General features: G+C 40.8%; 1 protein-coding gene across 1 annotated transcript in view; it reads right to left on the reverse strand.

Annotated features, from left to right (window-relative positions):
• Nucleotides 1–22,903, reverse strand: part of TNKS (tankyrase) — a 95,493-nt gene extending 72,590 nt beyond the window's left edge. The window contains exons 1-3 of the mRNA XM_063294742.1: nucleotides 22,295–22,903; nucleotides 15,518–15,742; nucleotides 12,534–12,629 (exon numbers count right to left, since the gene is read on the reverse strand). Coding sequence (XP_063150812.1) covers nucleotides 12,534–12,629; nucleotides 15,518–15,742; nucleotides 22,295–22,853 — 880 coding nt within the window. The 5' untranslated portion in view covers nucleotides 22,854–22,903. The remainder of the gene's footprint in view (nucleotides 1–12,533; nucleotides 12,630–15,517; nucleotides 15,743–22,294) is intronic.
• Nucleotides 22,904–25,462: the final 2,559 nt, after the last annotated feature.

The following is a 25,462-nucleotide window of genomic DNA, read 5'->3' on the forward strand; positions in this document are numbered from 1 at the left end:
CTCAGCATCTGATGGACAAGTTGATGGGATCTGCTCTAAGTTAGATTCTGGCCCTGATGCAGGTCCTGTGGAAGTTACTGAGGCTGGGTCTAGCTTGGTTACAAGGGGAGAGTTTGATCCTGTTGGGCCTGAGGAAGTGGACAGGGTCCTCGGGGCTGTTAGTGCAGCCACCTGTGTGTTAGATCCATGTCCCTCCTGGAGAGTTAAGGCTTCCCAGGAAAGGATGTGTGGTTGGGTTCTGGTGGTGATTAACTCCTCTTTGAGGGAGGGGGTAGTTCCACTGTTTCTTGAGGTGGTGGTTCGCCCCCTCCTCAAGGGGCCATCACCAGACCCTACCATTCTGGACAGTTTTCATCCAATTTCCAACCTTCCCTTTCTGGGGAACTGATTGCATTGGTAGCACTTTTGGATGACCTCTGGTGGGAGCGGGATGGGGGTGGTGTGTCCATCCTTGCTCCTCTTGACCTCTCAGCAGCTTTCAATACCATCAATCATGGTATCCTTTTGGAATTGGGGGTGGGAGGCGTGGGTTTGTGCTGGTTCTCCTCCTTCCTCTGGAGTCAGTTCCAGTTGGTGTTGATAGAGAGATACAGATGGCAGCCCCTCCTTTGTGGGGTGCCTCTGGGCTCAGTATTCCTCCTGTTTAACATCTACATGAAGTTGCTGGGTGAGGTCATCCAATGGTTTGGGGTGAGGTATCATCAGTACACTAATGATAGTAAAGGTAAAGGTTTCCCTTGACATTAAGTCCAGTCGTGTCCGACTCTAGGGGGCGGTGCTCATCTCCGTTTCAAAGCCGAAGAGCCGGCGTTTGTCCGTAGACAGTTCCATGGTCATGTGGCCGGCATGACTAAACGGAACGCCGTTACCTGCCCGCCGAAGCGGTACCTATTAATCTACTCACATTTGCATGTTTTCGAACTGCTAGGTTGGCAGGATACCCAGGATACTAATGATACCCAGCTTTATATCTTCCCCCCCATGCCACCTGAGTGATGCTGTGGAGGTTCTGTCTCAGTGCCTAGAGCAGAGTTTCTCAACCAGGGTTCTGTAGAACCCTAGGGTTCCGCAAGAGGTCACTAGGGGTTCCCTGGGAGATCATGATTTATTTAAAAATTATTTTAAATTCAGGCAACTTCACTTTAAAGAGGTAAGTTTCATTCTTTATTTTTAGTTAAGAACACTACTAGTGCATATGTACAGGCCTACACATGAAACAAATATAATCATTTTGTAACTTCTGGCCTATATTTGAGCCTGAATGTGCTGGGATTCCCTAAGACCTGAAAAATATTTCAAGGGTTCCTCCAGGGTCAAAACTTTGAGAAAGGCTGGCCTAGAGGCTGTGGCAACCTGGATGGGGCACAACAAGCTTCAGCTGAATCCAAGCAAGACCCAGTGACTCTGAGTTTTTGTACCTCCTGGTTCTGGAGACCTCCCATCTTTGGTTCTGGATGGGGTGGCACTGCTCCAGACAGACCCAGTGCACAATCTGGGGCTCCTCCTGGACTCACAGCTCTTGCTCGAAGAGCAGGTGGCAGCCATGGCTATGAAGGCCTTTGCACAGTTTAGGGCTGTGAGTCAGTTGCACCAATTCATGGACCAGGGGCCCCTGCTTATAGTCACTCATGCCCTCTTGACCTCCAGTGAAACCCACTTTATGTGGGGCTTGCCTAGAGGAGTATTTGGAAGCTTCAACTGGTGCAAATTGTGGTGGCATGGGTAGTTACTGGTGCCACTTACTCGGCACATATGACACCACTGCTCCACAAGCTGCATTGGCTTCTGGTGTGCTTCCAGGTGCAATTTACGGTGCTGGTTGTCACTTTTAAAGCCCTTCATGGCTTAGGACTGGGTTACTTAGAGGACTGTCTCTTCCCGACTGTTTCTACCAGTTCTGTCCAATCAGGCAGGTAGTGCATGCTCTGAGTACAGTCAGCTAGGGAATGTTGGCTGGTGGGGCCCAGAACAAGAGCCTTTTCTGTTGTGGCACCCACCCTTTGGAACATCAGTCCCCCTGAGATTAGATTGGCCCTATCCCTGTTGGCCTTTCAAACTTGGCTGTGTACTTGAGCTTGGGGCCCTGGGTGTGAGTTAGAGCCTGTCTCCTGGTTGTATGGATGATAGGTTAGATCATGCCCAGCTGCTATGTCTTTTTATTTTTGTTTTTATGTTATGCAGTTTGTGTTTTATTTGCTTTCTTTTAAGCTGCCAAGAGTCCCGTAAAAGCGAGATGGTAAAGTAAATCAAGTAAATAAATCAAGTAAATAAATAAATAAATAATGGGGAAATGGATACTAACTCATTTAATGGAGTAATAGATATTAATCCCATTAAATATAAGAAAAAGTACAACTATGAATTATCCAATGAAATTAGAACATTAACTAATAGAACCAGCCTGCTCTAAACTAATGTTCATGTTTTCTTGTGAAACTAATGTTCACTGTAGTCATATCTAATTCTTGCAGCAAGGCACCTGACTTTGATTGGCTTGTCATTGTTCCTCTAAACTACAGCTATTTTTTACTTATCAGGTCCAACTTCACTATACTTAGATAAGCTATTCATCCTTCATTCTCAAATAAACACAATATGTCTCCTCTCTATTCAACTTCTCTATACTGTAGAGATAGTCCTCTTTTAGCGACTGCCTCATTTAATGACCATTCACAGTTAAGACGAAGATGAAACAGTAACTTTGTGACCCATCCTCGCATTTACGAATTTCAAAGGTCTGTAAAACAAAGGAAAGCTGAAGTAAGATCATAAGCACAGTCGCAGTTTCAGTTAGCAACCGCTTTGCTTAATGACCAAGTTGCCAATCCCACTTGTGGTTGCTAAATGAGGACTACCTGTATTTGGAAAATGTTATTGACTCCAGCAGCCTCAACTCTGTATTGCCATTTCTACAGCTTCCAAGGTAATAATATCCAGAAGACCAGAGATGCCCTGTTGTGGCTCTACAAGTTGTCTTCTGTCATATACTAAATCCAAGGATCTCTTATTTTCTTAGTTTTCTCTACTATCTTTGAACAGCTGGTATTCTCTCCAAAACTCCTTCCCCATTTTAGGGGTGAAATCCAATATAGTCCTTCACTGATGAAATTGTTTCAATGGGTGGAACTAACTGGGTGGGGAAAGGCTAGTTTCTTCCTACAATCCTCTGTGTATCCTCAAAGTTTTCTCTGGAGGCCCTGAAATCTTCCACAGCAGATAAAAATTGGATGTGCATAGGGAACTGCAGTGCAACAGGAAACTGCAGATGGCAGTGCAATTGCACACCTCTTGGGTCTACTGAAAGAAACAGTTCCATCAGTGGAAGGAATGTTGTGAATTTCATTCAGATTTCTATGACTCATTTCTTCCTACTGATTACCATCCAATAATGTCATATTCTAGAATTTGAGAAAACAATCCTGTATTATTCTTTTCCCCAATAATTGATCACCCTTAAGTTACTAAATTATATCTTTAGCTTGATGATTTTTCATTCCCTGTTGCACTTTGTATTCAATATATAGTACACTGCCTCTTAGCCAAAATGCCTAACACCTTGTACATGTCCTGAAATCCAGATGGCCACCAAAACCTCATCTTAAAAAGATGGTTAAAGAACTGGAAAAGGTGCAGAAAAGGGCTATACAGTTTGTAAGGAATATTCAACTGAACTCAATAGATTTCACTTTTGGCTAGGTAAGTCTAGATCCAAATAGCAGAATAATCAAGAGCTTGAAGAACTTTTCTTCTTAAAGGAGTTAAGAAAAAGAGCAAAAGGGAAGTTTGATGGTTTTATAAAATTAAGAATCACAACTTTTGTAAAGTACTCAAGCCTGCTGGAGATAAATAGCATTTTACGTTTTCTTATTACTAGAACTCTTAGTTGTCCACGTTGACTCGTAACAGGTTTGGAGACATGCCAAAATGATGTATTTAATTTCTCATACACCATGAAATTGTCTTATAGAATTCATTTCCATCACTGACTGCTGGCTGAGATGGGTTCAAAAAAAGGTGTGTAACAAGAAAAAAAACAATTTTAAAAGTCAGTATTGTTGAATGTGGAAACTAGAAAACATCAAAATATTTTAAGAGACATTTGAACTTTTAAACAAATCAAGGAAATCAAGAACGTAGCCATAAGGCAACATCCATTATTGTACGAGGGGACTTGTGCTCACATGGCAGATCATTACCTTTTGCAGTTTCCAGCGTACTTCAGAGTATCTGTAACGTTGAGGCTACTCGAGCATTCACTCAATGACAGCTCACAAGCCTTTAGCTAGATAAACTCTTTAATGAAGCAGTGTCTGGTACAAAGCCAAAGTTGCGAATAAAAAATTCCCACGCATTCTGCAGTTTAAAATCACAAGCCTCTACCAATGTTACTTGGACTATAGTCCCATCAAGGCCCAACTGTAGGAAGACCAGGACTTTGGAACTAGAAGCCCACTATGTTCCCTTCATTTTGGCCATCTATAGAGGGCTTGTCATGTTATTTCATGCACATGAATGCCGGAAGGTTTTTGGGATGCTAAAATAGTCCACCAGGTTTGGTATATCCTATGCTGGCATGGTAACCCCATACAACATCTAGGTATGAAGCCATAACCTGCTGAGATCCCGATATTTCAGTCTTTGGCTCAGCGGGTCCAATGATTCTGAAAAAGTCTATGGTTGTGATATTAACAGGTTGCTAGCTCGGAATATCCAGGGTCTCCTGGGGCAATTGGGGGCTATCAGTGTAAGCTCCACTCTCTGATCTGGAAACACTCTCTGATCTTGGATTGGTAGGAAGAGGGGCATGGCATAAAGCAGGTCTTTGGGCCAGACACCATTAGCCAGATAGCTGTTACCTTTGCTTCCTGAGATGAGAACCATAGGATGAACCACTCAGCCTTGCAATTGATGGCAGTTAGGAGGAGGTAAATCACTGCATCACGAACATCAGCACAACTGTTTTGAGTACCCTGAGGTTAAGGCTTCATTCACCAGGGTCCAGGTTTCCATGGCTGAGCCAGTATACTGCCAAACTGGAGATTCCCTGGGCACATTCCACCATGAGAGAGGGTACATCTTCTGTCAGCCAGAGTAGAAGTTTGCCTCTTTCATCAGCTGCCTTGTTCTGCTGCCTCTCTCCCCTAATGTGGGCTTTGGTAGTCATGTCTTGTTAGGAGGAAGACATGTTGGCCATCTGGAAACTGAAACTTGCTCAGAACCAGCAATGTTGCATAGAGTTCCAGGATGTTTTGGCTGCCTTGGGTATCCTCTTCCACCCATATACCCTGGGCTATTCAGCCTGGGTACTGCACATCCCATCCCAAGGTTGGCCTCTAAGGTGACCTGGATCTGGCATCAGAGCCACATGTCTGTGCCTCTGGTTAGGACTTCTGACAGCCACCACTTAAGGGAGGTTAGTCCTCACTGTTGAAATCACCAGAAGCCTATGGGATCGTTGGGTTTTTATGGTCTAGAAGTGAAGAAACAGCCACTGAAGAGGACAAACATGGAATCTCACCCATGATACTGAGCCTGTGCAAACAATAATTTGGTCTGGGAGACTGGAAAGAATTATGAGGTACAGGTGGCTAGCCTGAAAAGATCAGCTGCTAGATAATCTACTTCCTCTCCTTCGGCATAGAGATCAGGCCTCCCCTGTCCTGAACAGTACTATACAGTGTAAACCAGTTGAAGGATGCTCACCTCTCTCTGAAGTCCAGGTCCTTTCATGAATACTTTGGGATGTGGTAACAGCAAAACTGGAGGACATGAATTGACCATGGGAGCCCTGGTCAACAAACCTATAGAACTTAGGTGGGATGGCTTCATAGAAAAGTATAAACAGGCCTCCAGTAAATCCAGTGAGGACAGGACAGATTTTTTTTTCTTAAGGGGCTCTATGTTGCTGTATCTGATGTGGTGATTTACTTGCTTGAGATCCAAGATAATCCCCATTCCTATTCTTGGGAATATGGAGTATAAACCAGAGAATCTCTTGCCTCATTAGACCTGTCTGATGGCCTGCACATCTTGGATGTGGTTTGTGGCCTTCAGAATCAGCTGCTGTTTGGTTGTCTTGTGAAACTTGGGGATTAGGATGTCAAGAAGGCCTGTTATGAGTGCCTCCTTGAAATGTATGAGACTATCTTTGGGATCCATACATTTGATGTTTTCTATGAATCTAGATGTTAGCAAATTGTATTAGTTTCCTACATACAAGGAGGCTAAGACAGTCACTACATTGATCCTCCCCCCTCCTTTTGTGGATGGGAGAAGAGATTCTTCCTGACTTGGGGCTGGTGTAATCTATTTTGGGATTTCTATCTCCCACCCAAGATGGTCTATGTCTCTTGTGTGGATCTGTTTGGATACTGTAAAGATGAAAGGAATGGGAGGTGTAACTGGGCATTCTGCTATCCTTGCTTTGCTTTTGTTGGTGGTGGTGATGGTGGTAAGGACAGGGCTTTCTTCGTATTTTCATTTAGGACATTATCAAGAGTCTGTCTGAATAGCTTTCTCCTTAAACAATCTGGACAGGTGGACAAAATTGGATTTAGAGACTACATTCCAATTCTTCAAAGTTCTTTTCTGGTAGCCATGTGAGACACAAAACCTCAGCTGAGAAATGAGGGGCAAGAATGCATGCTTCAGAGTAGGAACAGAGAGTTTCAGATTGTCTCTCCAGGTTACCAATAGTGGCACATCTGGTCTGCATTTCTGTATTTTCATGAAGCATTAGAGTTAGTAACAATTTATAGAAGTATATGCCAACTTTCTCTATAAATTATCTCTAGAAACTGACTCCAAGGCTGCTTTCAAATCACTGAAGGTAGCATAGAGAAGTCCACGTGAGTGGCCAGAACCAATCAGCAAATTTCCCATAAAGGTTTCTATCATATATTTTAATACTCAAGACTGACCCAAATTGGACAAGTTAGTCCTTACTGCATAATCAACTCCTTACTGCCCTAGGATGTTTGAGCTAGCAGGTTAATGGCATACTAAAGAATGGGGAAGTAGCACTCACAAGCTCACTAGTTCATTTAATTTGGAAATCTCAGCTAGAGCAACTCTGACCACACTTAAGCTCCTACCTGCATAGTAAGGTACTGGGAGCTAAACTCACAATAAAGGGGAATTATTACTATCAGGATTAAAAGGTACCTTAAAAGCAGTAAAACTGGTAGAAAGAAATGAGGATATTTATTTTTATTTATTTTCTATCCTGCCTTCATTATTTTTATAAATAACTCAAGGTGGCGAACATACCTCATACTCCTTCCTCCTCTTGCTTTCCCCACAACAACCACCCTGTGAGGTGGGTTAGGCTGAGAGAGAATGACTGGCCCAAGGTCACCCAGCCGGCTTTTGTGCCTGAGCTGGGACTAGAACCAGTCTCTTGGTTTCTAGCCAGTTGCCTTAACCACTAGACCAAAATTATCATATAATCATTGTACTAGCACCCCTGTCCTCCATCAACCACTCCAATTCAAATCAATCAATCAATCAATCAAATTTCATGGCTAATTGCACCATCGTCCATCCCTCTCCACTGGTAATTCCTTTGTCTAGCAGTAGGATCTAAATTTGGACAATCTGTTGGATTTAGGGCCATATTAAAATGAAAGAGATTTATCATCAGGGCCCTGTCTGGGATTAAGATTGACTTCTATAATCAAAGAATTTAGGAACTTTAGTAAGTAATCCTCAAACAAATCCCAATTGCCATTAATTTGAGATGACAATGTATAGGGAGAAAAATAAGCATTTGTTAATAAAACATTTTGACTCCCTATTTTCAAATTAAAAGCAACGGCCAAAGAGTTGCATAAAAAGTGTTCAGAGGTGACTGAATGCAATTTAGCTGAGCAGGCCATTCAGATATGTAGAGAAATGTTGTTCCCTAGATGTAATGGGATGTAAGAATAACCTTGAGGAACAGAAGGAAGACACGCAACCAAGACAATGATCAAATAAAAGAAATGTAAGTCCAAAGCAGAAATGGAGTGGTGTAATATAAACAGCTTGGTTCTAAACATGGAAAAAACTAAGGAGATGATTATTGACTTTAGGAAGAACCGGCTTAGCCACACTCCACTCTTTATTAATGACATAGCTGTGGAGTCAGTTAGTAGCATTAGATTTCTGGGGGTGCAGATAACAAATAGTCTGACTTGGTCTCTCAACACCGCATTTTTGGTAAAACAAGCACAGCAACGTCTGCATTTTTTGCACAGGACGAGGAAAGTACATCTTCCATCTCCCATCCTCCTTACTTTCTATGAGGCACTATAGAGAGTGTATTGATCAACTGTATTTCCATCTGGTTTGGAGGCTGTAGTGCCTCGGATAGGAAGTCTGTGCAGAGCGTGGTGAGGGCAGCAGAGAAGATAATTGGGATCTCACTGCCTGTCATCCAGGATATAGCATATACACGCTGTCTGTCCAGAGCTTGAAATATCGTCAGTGACTCCTCCCATCCTCATCATGGCCTGTTTTCTTTGTTACCCTCTGAGAAAAAGTTCCACAGCATCCGATGCATACCCTTTGTCCCCCAGGCTATTAGACTTTTGAATACTAAATGTTTTTTTTATGTGGAATGTGGAATATGCAAAGAATGTATATCTTATAGTAAGTATGGTATTTTTATTTTAGTGTCTGATTGTATTTGTGAGCCAACTGCGACAAAATTTCATTTTATTATGCACTTGTACAGTGCATAGTGAAATGACAATAAAGTTATTCTATTCTATTCGTAATTTGAGAAAATATCTGACTTGACCCTCCCTAGTTTTCTTAAAGATAAAGGGATGGAGGGGGGGAGGCGTATCAGACTTGCAAGATTCTGTTATTGTAACCCTATAATAAAATCAGTATTAGTATTCATAACTTCGGTTTCCTAGTCTGGTCTACATCAAAGGGCTGACATAGAAGGGGGCAGCAATTGAGAAGGCTTGTCTCTGTGATTCCTGAAAATGGCAGTCTATGAGTAAAGCGGTAGTCTATGAGCAAAGGAACTAATATGGTGACCAAGCCCCCATACTAGATCATATCAGGTGGACAGTACTATTGTGAAAATCCAAATCCTGAACTATGAAGAGTTTTAAGGTGATAACTAGCACCTTGAACGGCACTCAGAAGCCAACTGGCAACCAGTGTAGCTCTCAAAGTTGTGGTGTTGTATGAACAAATTGTGAAAGTGCCTTTAACTACTGAAAGCACTGTATTATATTTTTCAATATAATTTTATTAAGAATTGTAATTACAGTAATAAAATCTAATACAAACTAAAAGAAAGAAAGAAAGAAAGAAAGAAAGAAAGAAAGAAAGAAAGAAAGAAAGAAAGAAAGGTGCAAAAAAAAAGAAAAAACACAGAAAGTAGAAAGAAAAAAGGGAAGTAAGAATATAGTAAAGAAAGAGAAAAGGAACATATAAAGGAGTGACATCCAACCTTCATCGCAAGTATAAATAATTTTAGTAACTCTTCACCCCCTCTTAGTTTACAACCAATGATCTCTTCAGCCCATATCCCATCTTATCTATAGACAAATCCATAAAGCATCATCTTTTCAGTCTTGCTTTCAGCAGAAAGTCCATTAAGGTTTACCAGAAATAACAACGCATCTTATTTTATCCTTGATAAAATAAACCAACTTCATATTCCTTCCTTTTACTTCTAACAGTCTTAATCTTTAGTCCATTCAAATCATGTCACAGAATTTGATTTCTTTTCTTCTCACAAGATTCTTCAAAGCTTTAACAAGCCTCTTTTGTAAATCCAATATAAAAAAATTATCCAGGTCACTCTCTTGGTTTATTATTTGTATTTCCCTTTTCATTTTTGGGACACAAACCAGTTTCGTTTGTATGTCCAGTGAGATATCCTTTTCCATGTCATTCTCGTAGCCTGTCATTTGTAGATCCACTTTCAACACCATTTCTGTCTTGCCAAATAAAGCTTGTTCCTCATCTGCCATTTCTTCCATAACATCTTTTGAACACAGTCTATCCATAGAAGCAAACATTGCTATTGATATTGTTGATGCTAACTTCTGATTCCATTTTTCAAAAGTGTCCTTCAGTATTTTCAATGTTGTAAACCGCCCAGAGTTGCTTGCGAGATGGGCGGTGCAGAAATGTGAGAAATAAATAAATGAAGCTTTGTGTTATTTCATAAGTCCCAGTTAATTAGCTGTCAGTCAGGCTTGTGTATTTCTCTCCTTTAACTAAAATCTTTAGTTCCTGCTCGTGTCCAATTTTTAAAATTACTTAAAATTAATCTGTTTATAACTTTCTAGATTCAAAGTCTTATTTAGCTTTTTGCTGTTTATTTCGCATTTTTTAAATTCTTAAGCTTATGATTAAAATCTTCCTTCATTAAGGACTGAAGGCAAACTCACCTGGCTTTTTCAAATGTGTTGATCTGAAGGTGTCTAATAGCTTAAAAATAGTTAACAAGCAATTTCCAAACATGATTAGAAAAGGAAGTTTATGAACTTAAGTGTCCTTTAAAAGGTGCTGACCGAGGTTATAGGCAAGATGGCTATTCTCATCATCTCCCAGTGCTCAGAACTCGCCAGGAACCGCTCTCTTGCGGTCTCCTTGCAAGGAGCAACTGTTCAGAGTGCATGTGGGTGATCTCCTGTCCTCTCCTAGTCCTCTTCTTGTCCTCTACTCTTCTACTTGCCAGCTCTTCGTTTCTCACCATGGTCGTCAGCTCTGCTTCTTGCAGAGCCATCTTCAGTCCACCATTTCTTCCTCTGGAAGCCCTGAAGGCATTATATTTTAGACCAGTTACAGCTTCTCATTACTCTACAAGGCAGCCCCATGTAGAGTGCACTGCACTGGTTCAGTGAAGCAGTAATTGAGGCATGACTATGAATAGAACCAACCAGTGGAGTTGCAACAGATGTAGCTGTACACAGCTTTCCTGGACATAATTGTCACAACTGTCACCTGCTCAACCTGCAGGAGCTAAAAGTCCGGAAGGATCCCTGTTACAAGCCAGTTCCATGAGGGAGAGTGTGATCCCATCCAGTATTAAAGCTGATTATTTATCTGGAATCAGATAGCTTCCAAACCCAAGCCTAACCCTCCTTCTCTCTATTCAGACCCTAATAGCAACCAGATACTGGTACAACACTTCAATGGTATCACCTGCTTGGCCCAGAGTCAAGATGTAAAATTAAGTATCATCAGCATACTGATGACACCTGAACCTGTGTTGAAAGATGGCCTTACCCAGGGCTTCATGCAGATGTTGAGTAAGAAAGGGGAGAGCATTGAGCACTGTGGTGCCCCACAACTAAGGAGTCATGAAATGGATTTCTCCTTTATCATCATTGATTGGAACCATAACTTCAAGAAGGAGAACTACTGCATCACAGTGCCTCCCACTCCCAACCACTGGAGGCAGTCCAGAAGGATATAATAATAGTACGGAAAGCCACTGAGAGATCATGCAACAGCAGGAGAGTTGTACTCACACCAGAGGATATCCATAAGTGCAATTAATGAAAGGTCCGTACAGTTCCCAGACCTGAAATCTGACCAAAATATGTCTAGATAATCAGTTTGCTCCAGGTCTCTCTCTGCACCTGTATCCTTCCCACCTTCTCAACAACCTTTCCAAAGATGAGAAAGGTGGAGACTTGCAGATAGTTATCCAAAATTTATCGTATCAAGCAATGGCTTCTTGAGGATGGAGCATGCATTTTTCAAGGCAGCTGGCAGTACCCCCTCACCCAGGGATGCAATTATCACCGCCCTGACCCAGGCCCCTGTCTCCTCCCTGGCAACTATCACAAATCAAGAAGAGCAGGGATCCTGACTACAAGTGGGTTAAAACTCATCTGAGAAAACTCACAAGGCAAGGCCTTAGTCACCTCAAGGCTTGCCCAGCTAGTGTCCAATTCCTGGAGGAACTGAGTGATTTTCCCTTCCAAAATTATTCATTATTAAACATTTCTTTTATATTCGCTGGGCATTTGCAAACCTCTCCAATTCTGATGAGAAAAAGTTTATCTAAGATTCAGAAAGCAACATAGTTGTAGATTCCAGGCCCATATTCCAATATGAAAAAGCCTGAAAATCAATTCTGCATGCAGATAAAAGGTTAACTGTTACTTGTACATTCAAAATTTCAGATATCCTTCTTTCTGATTATAATAGGCAAAGAGGAAAAAGATATACTATCATGCTTCTCCCAACTGTACCTTTTTTGAATAAAGAAGGCAGGTGAGAAAGGCCAATTAAGGATGATGTTTAGCATTCACCACTGTTCCATTTCCATCTTAGACCTTTGCAATTATTTCACAAGAGTGCTTATAGATATGTATACTTCAACCAAAATCATGAAATTACAAGTTGCAAGTGCTATCATCTGCCTGAAAGTAAGCATAGTAAGCAATGTAGATTTTGAACCCTTAACAGCACTAAACCAACACATACAGTATTCTGTTTTTATGCCAGAAAACTCAGATAGAACTTTGGGTGGCTAATTACAATGTGTCTTAACAATCATATGTACTCACCAGTAAGTACAGCTTTTGCAGAAGGGTCTGCAAGATCCAAAGCTGATTTTCCATCTGTATTCCGAATATTTGGATCAGCTCCATGTTGCAGCAGTACTGAACAAAGAAATAAGAATAATTCTCAAACATTTGGCATATACAATAAATGCAACTGCCAATAAATGCATACATTGACCATGTTGCCAATTTTTTCAACAAAGATCACAATCCAGAAAGCTGCTTTTGTTCAAGAGACTATTCAACTGCTGACTGGTTCTCTCTCAAGGGTGAACATCCCTCCCCATATCACATAACAAATAAGTCCCATAAATCCAACTACTAGGCTGCAAATTTTCTCTAACCTGATTATGGACAATGCAGAATTGGTAACGAATGTATGGAACATTTTAGAGCACATTCTCTATCTCCTTCAAATGACATTTGGTATACAAGCTTCAAAAAATATTTCGCCATGAATACATCAGTTGTCTAGAAAATATACACACATAACTTGCTACCAAGTTTTTTCAATAAGCAGACTCTCTAATGCATTGATTCTTCTAAAATATACCAAACACCATGATCAAGTACAGTTATCTTACACAATTTTATCTGTCATTTTGCTAACACAAAATTAACAATAATTATCCTTAAATAGTATTGAGGAACTGCTATCTTTTATTGTAAAAAAATATGTGGCAGTAATAGATAATAGTATTCTCTGGTGTTGAAACACTAATAATGCTGATTTTAGTAGCTTAGTTTCACTTATTAGCCATTAGTTCCTTGCAAACAGGTTGCAAACAGTTACCTACTTCACTTTACTCATAGACTTTCAAAAAAAAGAGAAGCCCAAACTATTTTCTTTTAATAATACAGATAACTGAGAACCATACTTTTTTCTCCATTCTTGATCGTCATGTTAAAGGAACAATTTAACTAACATAAAATATTTATTCTAGATGATAGAAAGCCAAGTAAGATAGCACTCATTCAAAATAACTAATGCCTTAAATTTATTCTCTGAATAATAGAATTAAGGAATGGGTATCTTTTCCTACTTGGGGACAAATAGTTGTTTATAGAAACACTAATTTAAAAATTGAATGTATACAGCTTAGATATTTCATTATTTCCAAATTTATAACCTCCCATAACTTATATAACAGCATTCTGAGCTGGCTGCCATAATCTTGCTTTATTCCTTTTATCAAGTTTACTAATTATTCAACTCAATAATCTTGTTAAGCTCCACTTAACAGAAAGCCAAGTAAACCACATGGTACACTGTAAAAAAAAAATGCACTGAAGACAACTTTCTTCAATGTAATAATGAAAACTGACACTAATATTTATGGAAAACCATTACGTTCTTCAGCGTACGATGTAATTGTAGATTCCAAAGCACTAGTTAAGCTAATGTTACAATATAAATTTTAAACTGATGTTTATTATTTTTATTTACACATATTTGCAACCGTAGGTTTTAGCAAAATTCATATAAAACTGATGTTTATTAAATAACTGTCTTTTGAAAAAATGCCATGTGTTAAGATGAAGAAAATGTGTATCCAATATATCCCACTAATAAGAGTGAGATGGGTGAATTTGGATAATAATGAATTAAATTTTTAAAAATTCCAAGAATAAAAGTACTTTGTCACAGGCCTTTGAAATGAAAAGATTCGAGGAAGAAGAAACTGACACTCATTTTTGATGGAAAGCAACCTAAATACCTTATACAGGTAGTCCTCAGGTTACTATTGCAATTGTGACTGGGATTGCCATTGCTTAGCAATGTGGTCGTAAAATACAATGTCACATGACCACATTGCTTAGTGATGACAATCCCAGCAATCCTGGTTGCTGTCCTAACCCCAAGACCCATGGGTTGTTAAGTGGAAAGCGGCAGGAATCTCAAGTAAGGAGCGGGGGGGGGAGGCGCAAGGGGTGGGAAAGGCCCTGGGACGCCCTACGCAGGCCGTGTGCGAGTGCAGGGAGGATGGGGGAAGCAGGGTATGGTACCACATGAGTGCAGGGAGGCAGGGGAAGGAGGCCATGGTGCTGTGCAAGTACAGGGAGGCTGGGGGGAAGCAGGTCTTCTTGCAGTCATGTTTCCAAATGTTAGCAACCAGGTTGCTATTTTGCTCTGCTGTCATTTAAACTTAGAAATAAATGCTTAAGTTCTTATTGTAGCTCTAAGTTTATCTTGTTTTAATCTTCTAACATCTAATACTTTTTTTATTACTTCATTTTACAATCTTATTCCGCTGTTATTTTATTGTATTTTATGGTATGTTATACTGTATGTTATGACCTGTGGTTACAACAATAAACTTACTTACTAATTAATTTAGTTTTAGAAGGCTTCTGGTTACTTTGGAAGTACACTGTCAAGTCAAGAATTTAATAATCAGTAAGGAAAGGACTAAAATGTTATGTTTAATATAAAATCTAAATGGCATAGAGGCCAAAATGCAATCAATTGTATACGTAAATCATTATCTATGGACATTACTTTCTGCCTTATGATCATGGTAATTCAGTGTCATAGCTGCAAAACTTGGTGCTGAAAAAATTATGAAAAGAATTCTTAAATTTTACATACGGTAAGGGTAGACAGCTATCTTTTATCTTGAATCTAGTAAAGTTGTAAATTAATCCCAAATATTGTACGAATCAAACGTCAAGATTTTTCAGGCCACAGATGGCAGAATTATATATTTAAATTGAATTTGGCAATGCTGAATATATTCGTTGTTTTGGCTGATTAAGTCTGATTCTATTTATTTTATATTGTTTGTATTACATAGTTAGAACCTTGGATTATGAGCTATAAAATATAGTTAGGAGACTTATACATTTAAAATTTAATGAAGTTATTATAGAAAAAAAGACTACTACAGACTTCTCAATGGAATTTCTAAACAATCTTTGGCTTTGATACTTACATAATTCTATAACATAAAAGGCAGCTAAAACATTTTAAAGAAAGATGCACTTACCAATACACACATCTATCTTGCCTTTGATTGCAGCTTCATGCAGAGGGGTATAGTTCCAGTTGTCTCTGGCATTTGGTTCTGCTCCTTGACACAGCAAAAGGCTAACTACCTCAGCATGACCAAAGGAACAGGCATTGTGAAGAGGTATCAGTCCACCATCATCACGAGCATGGACATTGGCTCCTGTCTGTAGCAAGTGTTCCACGACATCCTTTCTTCCAAATCCTAATGAAAAAGAAGTTGAATTAATGCAAAATAGCACGCCCAAACATTACCACAGTATATGACACACAGGAATGTAACTTTCTAAAATAAATTTTACTGCATTTATGATTAGTCTACTGCCAATACACTGCAAATGGTAAAGCTCTATCTTGCTGAATTATGTATCCTGAGGTCCAGCTAGATATTATATTTGTACATCTGTAATAATAGTTGGTTTTTAAAAGCTTAGAAGTGCCAACTGAGAAATATTTATAACCTCTTCTTTCTTGCTAAAATCCTTTCCCACAGCAAATAGCAACAGTGCCACAATATGGAAGATGATCTAATCTCCTCTACTGACCTGCTACTTTAATTCAGATTAGAAACTTTCTATAGTTGCTATTTAAAAAGAAAACATATATACTAAAGCATATGTCTATAGTAATAACAATAAACCAACTGGTTAATAAATTAATTTATTAGATTTAAATCTCACTTTTCCTTCAGGAAGAAGTTCAAGGTGGTGGTTTAGTTCCTGTTCACAGAATAAAATTTAAAGTTTCACAAAGTCATTTGAACCATGATACAGTACAGCTAATAAGCCTGAAGTTGTTAGAAATAGTACCGATAAGTATTACAAAGCAGAAGTAAAACAAAAAAAAAATTGAAATACTAATTTGTATTTTTAATTTTACAAACACATATACATAACTGAAAATGTAAACCTTTTCTTTACTGCAAATCTGGCAATAACCCAGCAACTTCCACTTTTTTTTTTTTTTTTGGCTAAAGCACCACAACTATCAAATCAGTTCCTTATCATGAAGGGAGATAAATAAGGGTACTCCTGCACTGGTTTCCAGGGGATAATTTTTCAAATGATCAATTTATCTCACTATTTCTGTTGAACAGCATCATTCTGGTTAGATCTATAAAAATGATAGAAGCACATTACAGACACATGATAATATAACACATGAAGAGAGGTACATAAACCCTCAGGAAAAAAAAAGTTGCTGAAATCCATAATAATACTATACAAAGATTAGGTTCACACAACATTTAAATGAGGCTAAAATGAGTTTGGGTTGTTTCTGGTTTCATTTCCTGTGGGGACCTGATCATTGTCATGGTATGTTATTTGTTTAGATAGAGCAAGTTATCAACCCAGTTAAGCTAGACTTAAGAGTTTAGCACGTTACACAAATTTAACCAGATACAGGTAGTCCTCGACTTACGACGGCAATCAGGACTCGAATTTCCACTGCTAAGTGATGCTATTTTAAAGTGTGTATTGCTTAGCTCTAGCAATCCCTGCAGCCCTAGTTGTCACTGTTAACTGAAACCAATAGTTGTTAGGCAAGGCAACTTCCTGCTGGATTCCCACAACCAAAGTCAGTGGGGATGCAGGCAGGAAGTAGCAAGTCCCAGGCCCACAGGCAAGTAAGTGGCTGCTGCCAGGTGAGGGAGGGTGCATGGGGGTGTGTGACAGGTGCAGCACAGGCTGGTGAGGGAGTGTGAGGGGGTGCACAAGAGGCGTGGCACAGTGAGGGTGTGCGAGAGGCACGGGTCAGGGATGGTGTGTGAGGGGTGCACAAGAGGCGGTGCATGGTTTGAGGAGGGTGTGCAGGGGTGCAAAGGGGTGTGCCAGAAGCACTATACAGGTCAGGGAGGGTATGCAGGGGTGCGCGAGTAGCCAGCACAGCGCAAGCCCTGAGGGGCTGGGGGAGGGTGTAAGGGTGGAGAGACTTACCCCAGCAACTTGTGACCTTCCCTGCTGGCTTCCCCAATGACTTTCTGGGGAAGCCAGCAGGGAACGTTGCAAATGCTGATCACATAATTGTGGGGTGCTCAGCAACTGGGTTGCCAAACACTCAGATCGCGATTGCGTGACTGTGGGGATGCTGGGACGGCCAGAACTCCAAGGACCAGTTGTAATCACCATTTGTTCAGTGCCTTGGTCTCCTATTGGGAACACAGCTGTTGCACTTTGTTTCAGTATGTCCGCATTGTTTATGAATTTGTAGCCAATACGAGCCTATTTTGCTGATAGCATATGGTAAATGTTTGCCCACAATATACTAATTTTAAATTATCTGTTCTCACATTATATATCTTCAGTCTAATCCCAGGTATACAGCGTTACTGATCTCCCCCTATACAATGTTGCCTTCTTTCAGCTAAAACAGAGAAGACCCATTTATTTCAGATTTTCTACTCAGCAGCTGCTCCAGTTGCTATGTATCATTATTATACGTCAGAATTCAACTTCTCCAATCAAAACTACCTAAGCATGGAGATTTTTTATATATGTGCAAGCAGCTTCAATAGCAACACTAATCCTTCTATACTACTCAAGCAAGATTATAAGGCAGAGATGCACAACCCAAAAGAGCCCCTGAAAGACTTGAGTATCCAACTCCAGAGACCTTCAAAACTGTTACTGAGCTATAATTTTTATGTGATAGGAAAAAAATCACTAAATACATTACTAGAATCATATTACCTACATTTATCTTAATTAAATCTGATTTAGTTAAAATTAGTTTTTGTCCTGACTCTTCCCACTACTTTTTGAAGTGCACCCCTTATTCTAGCCATAGGCTTAGAAACAGCTAGACAACCAGTTCAATTGACCCTGTCATCCTTACTTTGTATTTTTAACATTTGCCATGAAGCACATTATTAGAGCTTAGGACCTGAGTCTATTTCCTACAGCCGTGAGTGTCCATTGGAGCCAAAGATTTCCCCTCTCCCCCACAAGATTTAATTGTCACTGGAGGGTGATTCCTAGGAGGGACTGAAACTAGAGAGAAAACTATCTCTTTCCCAAGTGATACAACAATCAGAAACTGTCTTCAGTGGCAATGAGGTTTAGGAATATCAGCTTCAGTAAAAGCTGTAAAAGCTCTGCCACTTTGTGATTGATGGGGCCTAAGTGACCCTTCCCAATATACCCTGAAAATCACCCTCTGCTCCACACACAGAGCAATTAAGTTCAGAAGACAATGCAAATTGGGGACATTAAGCAAAAGTTAATTCAATATATTCAATATCCAATTCCTATATGCTGTAACATTCAAATATCACCACCTGTATGTCAACTAAATATGGGGAGGGGGGGAGAGAACTCTTGCACTTGCATCAGACTTTATCTTTCATCGTTTGTCCCCCCCACACACACACACACATTCCTAAATCACCCCATGAATTTCTGTTTCATTTCACTTTATTATGAATTTAATGTATAAGATAATGGCGTGGAACGGAACTGATTAACTGTCAGTCTTGCTGATGAGCAAAGATTGATGAAATCTACACTGTGAACCGGCTATGTACAGCATATAAATCTTTTAAATCACTTGTACATTTTTAGATGGAATTTCAGTTATTTTTGTAGCTGCATAAAATATTTGTAATTAAAACACAGCATTCTTAATATCTTATATCTTAATTTGAAAAATATTAATCCACCGCCTTGGATTTTGGACAATTGGAGAATCTTTCAAACTCCCTGACTGACTAGAAAAGTCTTCTCTGGGGAGGTAGGGAGGGAATAATACACCCCATCCTCACCCTTTCCATCTTCAAGAAAGGAGTGCAGAACTTTTTCTGCCAGACTTTTTGAGCAGAATGTATTTTTTAATTTTAGTTAAGTTTTAACTGTTTTGACTGTGGCTGTTAATTACCTTATCAGCAAGGTATAAACTGAAATAAAATAAATGCTTGAGTACATATAAGTGTCCCATCACTGATCTTTTTACTCAAACATTAAAGCGACTCTGAAAAAGGTTATTATAGCAGACATTCTTGACAGTTGGTCAATTAGTAGTGGTTGAGTCTTATGACTTCAGATTGCAGCTAGTAGCAAAACGGGTTATTTTGAAAAACTGGAAAAATATGCATACATCCATTATTTTGATTTGGAAACAAGTAATAGCATAACTTGGAGTAAAGTATGAGTATAAAAAAATGAAATGTTACCACACAAGTTGACTCAAAAGCCTATATTGGCATAACAAGCAGTTTTCCTACTAATTTGTTTTACTAATTAGCTTATGTAAATTAAAATAATAAAAAATAACCATTGCTTCCTTGACCAATTTCTGGTTTATTTTCCCTCCCTCAGCTACTCATTCCTAGATCTCTGTGGATTAAAGGCTCTGAGATCATGGGTTAGAATGATGGTATAATACTGTGTTTCATACCATTTCACACATCTCTCTAAGCCAAACACACCACCTCAGGGCTTAGTATCTATGAATCCAACCTAAATCATGTCAATCCTGAAACTAGTATTACTTACTTCTCTAAAGTAATTTCTGATAAAGCAGCACCACTGAACTGCTTCAGAAAACAATGTCCACATCAATGCCCTATCAGTGAACCTATAACTAGTTGCCACAGATTGGGTGGATTTTCACACAAATTAGTGTAGGTGAGGCCTAATCAATACCACAGGAGTTTTTGACTCCTAGGGACTGCCTGGACAAGTCCCTACAGTTTTCTTGGCAAGGTTTTGGGAGTGGTTTGCCATTGCCTCCTTCCTAGGGCTGAGAGAGGGACTGGCCCAAGGTCACCCAGCTGGCTAAGGTGGGACTAGAACTCACATCTCTCATTTTTAGCCTGGTGCCTTAACCACTACAACAAACTGGCTCTCTCAATGCATCTGTTGGCCCCTATATATTCAGGATAAGATAGCTATTGGTGGGCAAACTATTCTACTTAACAGGAACAAGAATTAGAAACTTCACGAGTTTTTTTTTTTAACTTTAAAATGTTGACAATCAGAAATATTGAAGATAGCAGGAATGGAGATGAGGGGAATAGTCTGAAATATCTTTAGTACATTGTATCTTATGCATCTCAGAAAAGCAGCATAATTTCTTTAAAAAGTTGTGGAGCTTTACCAGTACAGGCAGAACAGTTGGTTTTGGATAGTCTGCGCCCAAACTTAAACATGTGTTTTTCATATTTTTGGTCCATATAGAGAAAGAAATGGAAATGTTTTTTCCAGCTATGTACCAAATGCGGTTGTGGAAATAACACTATATTTGTTTCATACTGAGTGACATGTCTTCCCAAGAGAATGCTGGGAATAGCAGTTTGGGAAAACAGGCTATTAAACTGATTTAAGCATGTGATTTATCGTTTAAGTCCCTCTTATGGAAAGCTTCAAAAATACTTGCTGTAATTATAAACAGTGCTTTTGGGAAGAGAAAATCATTATTTCTGTGCATATTGTTCCTCACATTACATAACAAAAATAAAAATGCCAGGAATATAATCAACCGCCTATGAGTTAGCTCTTCAAATCAACCATTCACCTCTATAAATAACTGTTCAGGTACAATAATTCCAAGAATCATTTTTTTGTGCTTTCCCACTATTTTTGCCCATTTTTTCCTTGGAACGTGAAATCTCAAATAAATTTATTTCTCTGATATCTCATATTACATAGACCACTCAATCGAGTAATTTTTAATAAGCAATTGATTTTAGCAAGTCTAATTCATGAAGCTTTACAATACGTAGTCTTTATTAAGTTATCTTACAAAAGTCCCTAGTAATGCATCTTCTGGTTAATTATATGTTCAGGATTACTGTACATTTTAAAAAAGCCATAGACTGAAAAACTCAATGTGAGGTGTGATCCTTAGAAACAACTGTCACTAAACTGGGATTAAGAACCTATGGTGCTCTACACCCCTTGTTCTTTAAACGAATGAAACAGTAAGGGATTCAGGACTGTTCATCTTTCCAAGGATGATTCCAAGTTACAGAGAGCCCTTCTCCAGGATCCAAGTTTCCAGAAGTTCCTTATTCTCATCCTCAGTTGCTATAAATTTTCTCATCAGGTGATCCATTGAGAATGGGCATACTCTAGGCAGGCTTCTAGGCCAAACCCTCATAATTTTCTGGGTTCATGCACCATATTAACATAGTGGCTGGATTCATCATAGACTAAGCCAAAACCTAACCAATTAACCATCTTATGGCTTAATACAATGTGCACACCCACTTTGCTCTAACAGCAGAATCTTTCCCACTGTGCTGCTCAGAAACAAAAGACAGGCACAGCAGTTGCTCCTTCAAGGAACAGATACATTCCCTTTTCCCTTCCCTTATTTACTTGTTCTCTTTTGTGACCCTTCTTGTCCAGTCCACCTAGGAAGAATGAAAAGGCAAGCAAAAGACAGCAGGCACTATCTCTTGACACGAACTCAACCACGTTCTTCTTGGGACAGTACAACAGCTAGCCTGAGTAGGGGCAATCCTCCTTACCCTACAGCTGAGACAGAACAGAGGCTGCTCCAACAGAGGGAAGCTAGTAATTTTGCTACCTTGTGTGCAAGGCTCTTCCTCGCTCCATGCAGGAGAGGGAAGGCCTAAAGCCAGTTATTGCTTACTATCCTCCCTTCCTTGTGCCAAGGGGGAGTTGGAGCCATTTGCCCTAGAGAAGCCTGCACTGTGAGCAACCGTTTCTTCAACTCAGCTGTAGGGTCAGCAATGGCAAGGCTCCCACAAAACGGCGGATCTGGCGCTGCTTTTGAGTTCCCCCAGCACTCTCACCTGCCGCGAAGTGCAAAGGGGTGGATTTCCGCCCGGCCATATCTTTGGCGTTGACGTTGGTAGCGTCCACCAGGCGCCTGACCCGGGTTACGTCCCCATTGCGGCAGGCCTCGAGCAGCTCCCGAAAAGCGCCGCTTCCCACGGGCGGAGGAAGCAGCTGCAACGGCGGAGGGGGTGGGTCGGGGCTGTCAGGAGCAGCCGGGCTAGAAGCAGCAGAGGAGGACGAGGACGACGAAGATCCGGAGCTGCTGCTGCTGCTGCTGCTGGTGGCGGCGCTGCTGGCCCCGGAGCCTGGCGGCGGGGGAGGCCCAGAGCTCTCGCCGGCGCTCTCTGGAGAAAAAGGCCTCTCCGTCACTGCCGTCCCTTCCCGGCCGCTGCTGGCGGGGGCCTCGCCCTCGAGCCCGGCCAGAGTGGGCCGCTGCTGAGGGGAAGCTCCGGTGGGAGAAAGGTTGGGGCTGCGAGGCGGCGATACGGGCGTCTGGGCCGAGTGATGACTCGGAGGGTGAGGGGGATGGTAATGATGCTGCTGCGAGCGACGCGACGACGATGCCGCCGCCATTTCCCCGCTCGAGGAGCGCTCTGGTCCTGTCACTGCGGCAACGGGGACGGATTGCCCGCCCTCGCATCCGGCTTCCTGGGGCCAATCATGGGGCGGCGGGGGGGAAGTGATGTGGAAGGCAGTGAGATGACGGGAGGAACTCCTTCCCCGGACCTAAGGCGGTGTACCGCCGGGTGCTTGCTGGCTTAGGCGCTGGAGTTGAGCAACGGGGCTTGGAAGGGCACTCTCGCGGTGGGCTCGGTTCCTGGTGCTTTCACGGAGTCCTCCGTGTAGTTTTCAAGAGAGTGGTTTGCCACTGCTTTCTTCTGGGTTTTTTTACTCCCTAGTCATAGTTCTGTGTGACTAACCAGATCTCACCCAGCTGACAGTGGTGTTTAAAAGTTTGTGAACCCTTTTGAATTTTCAATATTTCTGCATCAATATGGCCGAAAACATGATCTGTTCTTCACCCAAGCCCTAAAACTAAAGAGAACCCAGTGCAACAAAGGAATCCAACACATTATACTTGTCAATTGATTTATTGAGGAAAATGATCCAAAGCTTTTGTTGTTTATTCGTTTAGTCGTTTCCAACTCTTCGTGACTTCATGGACCAGCCCACGCCAGAGCTTCCTGTCGGTTGCCAACAACCCCAGGTCCCGCAGGGATGAGTCCGTCACCTCTAGAATATCATCCATCCACCTTGCCCTTGGTCGGCCCCTCTTCCTTTTGCCTTCCACTCTCCCTAGCATCAGCATCTTCTCCAGGGTGTCCTGTCTTCTCATTATGTGGCCAAAGTATTTCAGTTTGGCCTTTAATATCATTCCCACAAGTGAGCAGTCTGGCTTAATTTCCTGGAGGATGGACTGGTTTGATCTTCTTGCAGTCCAAGGCACTCTCAGAATTTCCCTCCAACAGCACAGTTCAAAAGCATCGATCTTCCTTCTCTCAGCCTTACTTATGGTCCAGCTCTCGCAGCCATATGTTACTATGGGGAACACCATTGCTTTAAGTATGCGGACCTTTGTTGTCAGTGTGATGTCTCTGCTCTTAACTATTTTATCGAGATTGGTCATTGCTCCTCTCCCAAGGATTAAGCGTCTTCTGATTTCCTGACTGCAGTCAGCATCTGCAGTAATCTTCGCACCTAGGAATACAAAGTCTTTCACTGCTTCTACATTTTCTCCCTCTATTTGCCAGTTATCAATCAAGCTGGTTGCCATAATCTTGGTTTTTTTGAGGTTTAGCTGCAAGCCAGCTTTTGCACTTTCTTCTTTCACCTTCATCATAAGGCTCCTCAGTTCCTCTTCGCTTTCAGCCATCAAAGTGGTATCATCTGCATATCTGAGATTGTTAATGTTTCTTCCAGCGATTTTAACTCCAGCCTTGGATTCCTCAAGCCCAGCATGTCGCATGATGTGTTCTGTGTACAAGTTGAATAGGTAGGGTGAGAGTATACAGCCCTGCCATACTCCTTTCCCAATCTTAAACCAGTCCGTTGTTCCGTGGTCTGTTCTTACTGTTGCTACTTGGTCGTTATACAGATTCTTCAGGAAGCAGACAAGATGACTTGGTATCCCCATACCACTAAGAACTTGCCACAATTTGTTATGGTCCACACAGTCAAAGGCTTTAGAATAGTCAATAAAACAGAAATAGATGTTTTTCTGAAACTCCCTGGCCTTTTCCATTATCCAGCAGATATTGGCAGTTTGGTCCCTAGTTCCTCTGCCTTTTCTAAACCCAGCTTGTACATCTGGCAATTCTCGTTCCATGAATTGCTGAAGTCTACCTTGCAGGATCTTGAGCATTACCTTACTGGCATGTGAAATGAGTGCCACTGTTCGAAAGTTTGAACATTCTTTAGTGTTTCCCTTTTTTGGTATGGGTTGATTTTTTCCAATCTGATGGCCATTCTTGTGTTTTCCAAATTTGCTGGCATATAGCATGCATTACCTTGACAGCATCATCTTGCAAGATTTTGAACAGTTCAGCTGGGATGCCATCGTCTCCTGCTGCCTTGTTATTAGCAATGCTTCTTAAGGCCAAAGCTACCTAACTACAAAAACTGTAGTTTTTGAGGCCAGACAAGACAGCATACCTCAGAGTGAAATAGCAGTTAGAGTAGGAATTGAATCTTCCATGGTATAGGCAAGGTTCAACTCTATTTTGTTATTTAATTTAAACCTGTGGTTGATTTAAAGAATCCATTTGCATGTCTAAAGTAACAGGCTTGCCTTTCAGTTCTGTAATAAAACCACAAAGTTTGCTTACAATCTGCTGCTATAGTGAAACACTAGATCTCACAGTTTGAGACATTCACAATTGGTTCAATATTTTGGGGAAAAGTACCTTACTCTTAACACTTTAAGGAGGACTCAAAAGGTGCTAGGGAAGAGAATTGTCTGAAATTATTCTGCCTTGACAAACACTTTAAAAAGGCTTTCAGACTGCATGCCTTATTCAGAAATAAACTTTCTGGTCTTTAGTGGGGCTTCGAATCGAGTTATCCATTCAGTCGTATCCAACCCTTGGCGATTCCCTAAGCCAGCTCTTTCCATGATTTCCGATCTTACTCCCAAGTAAATGGGACAGCCCCTGTCAGGGATGGTAAGTTACCGAAATAACCAC

Source organism: Candoia aspera, chromosome 2 (genome assembly GCF_035149785.1).
Source record: "Candoia aspera isolate rCanAsp1 chromosome 2, rCanAsp1.hap2, whole genome shotgun sequence".
Classification (NCBI taxonomy): Eukaryota; Metazoa; Chordata; class Lepidosauria; order Squamata; family Boidae; genus Candoia; species Candoia aspera.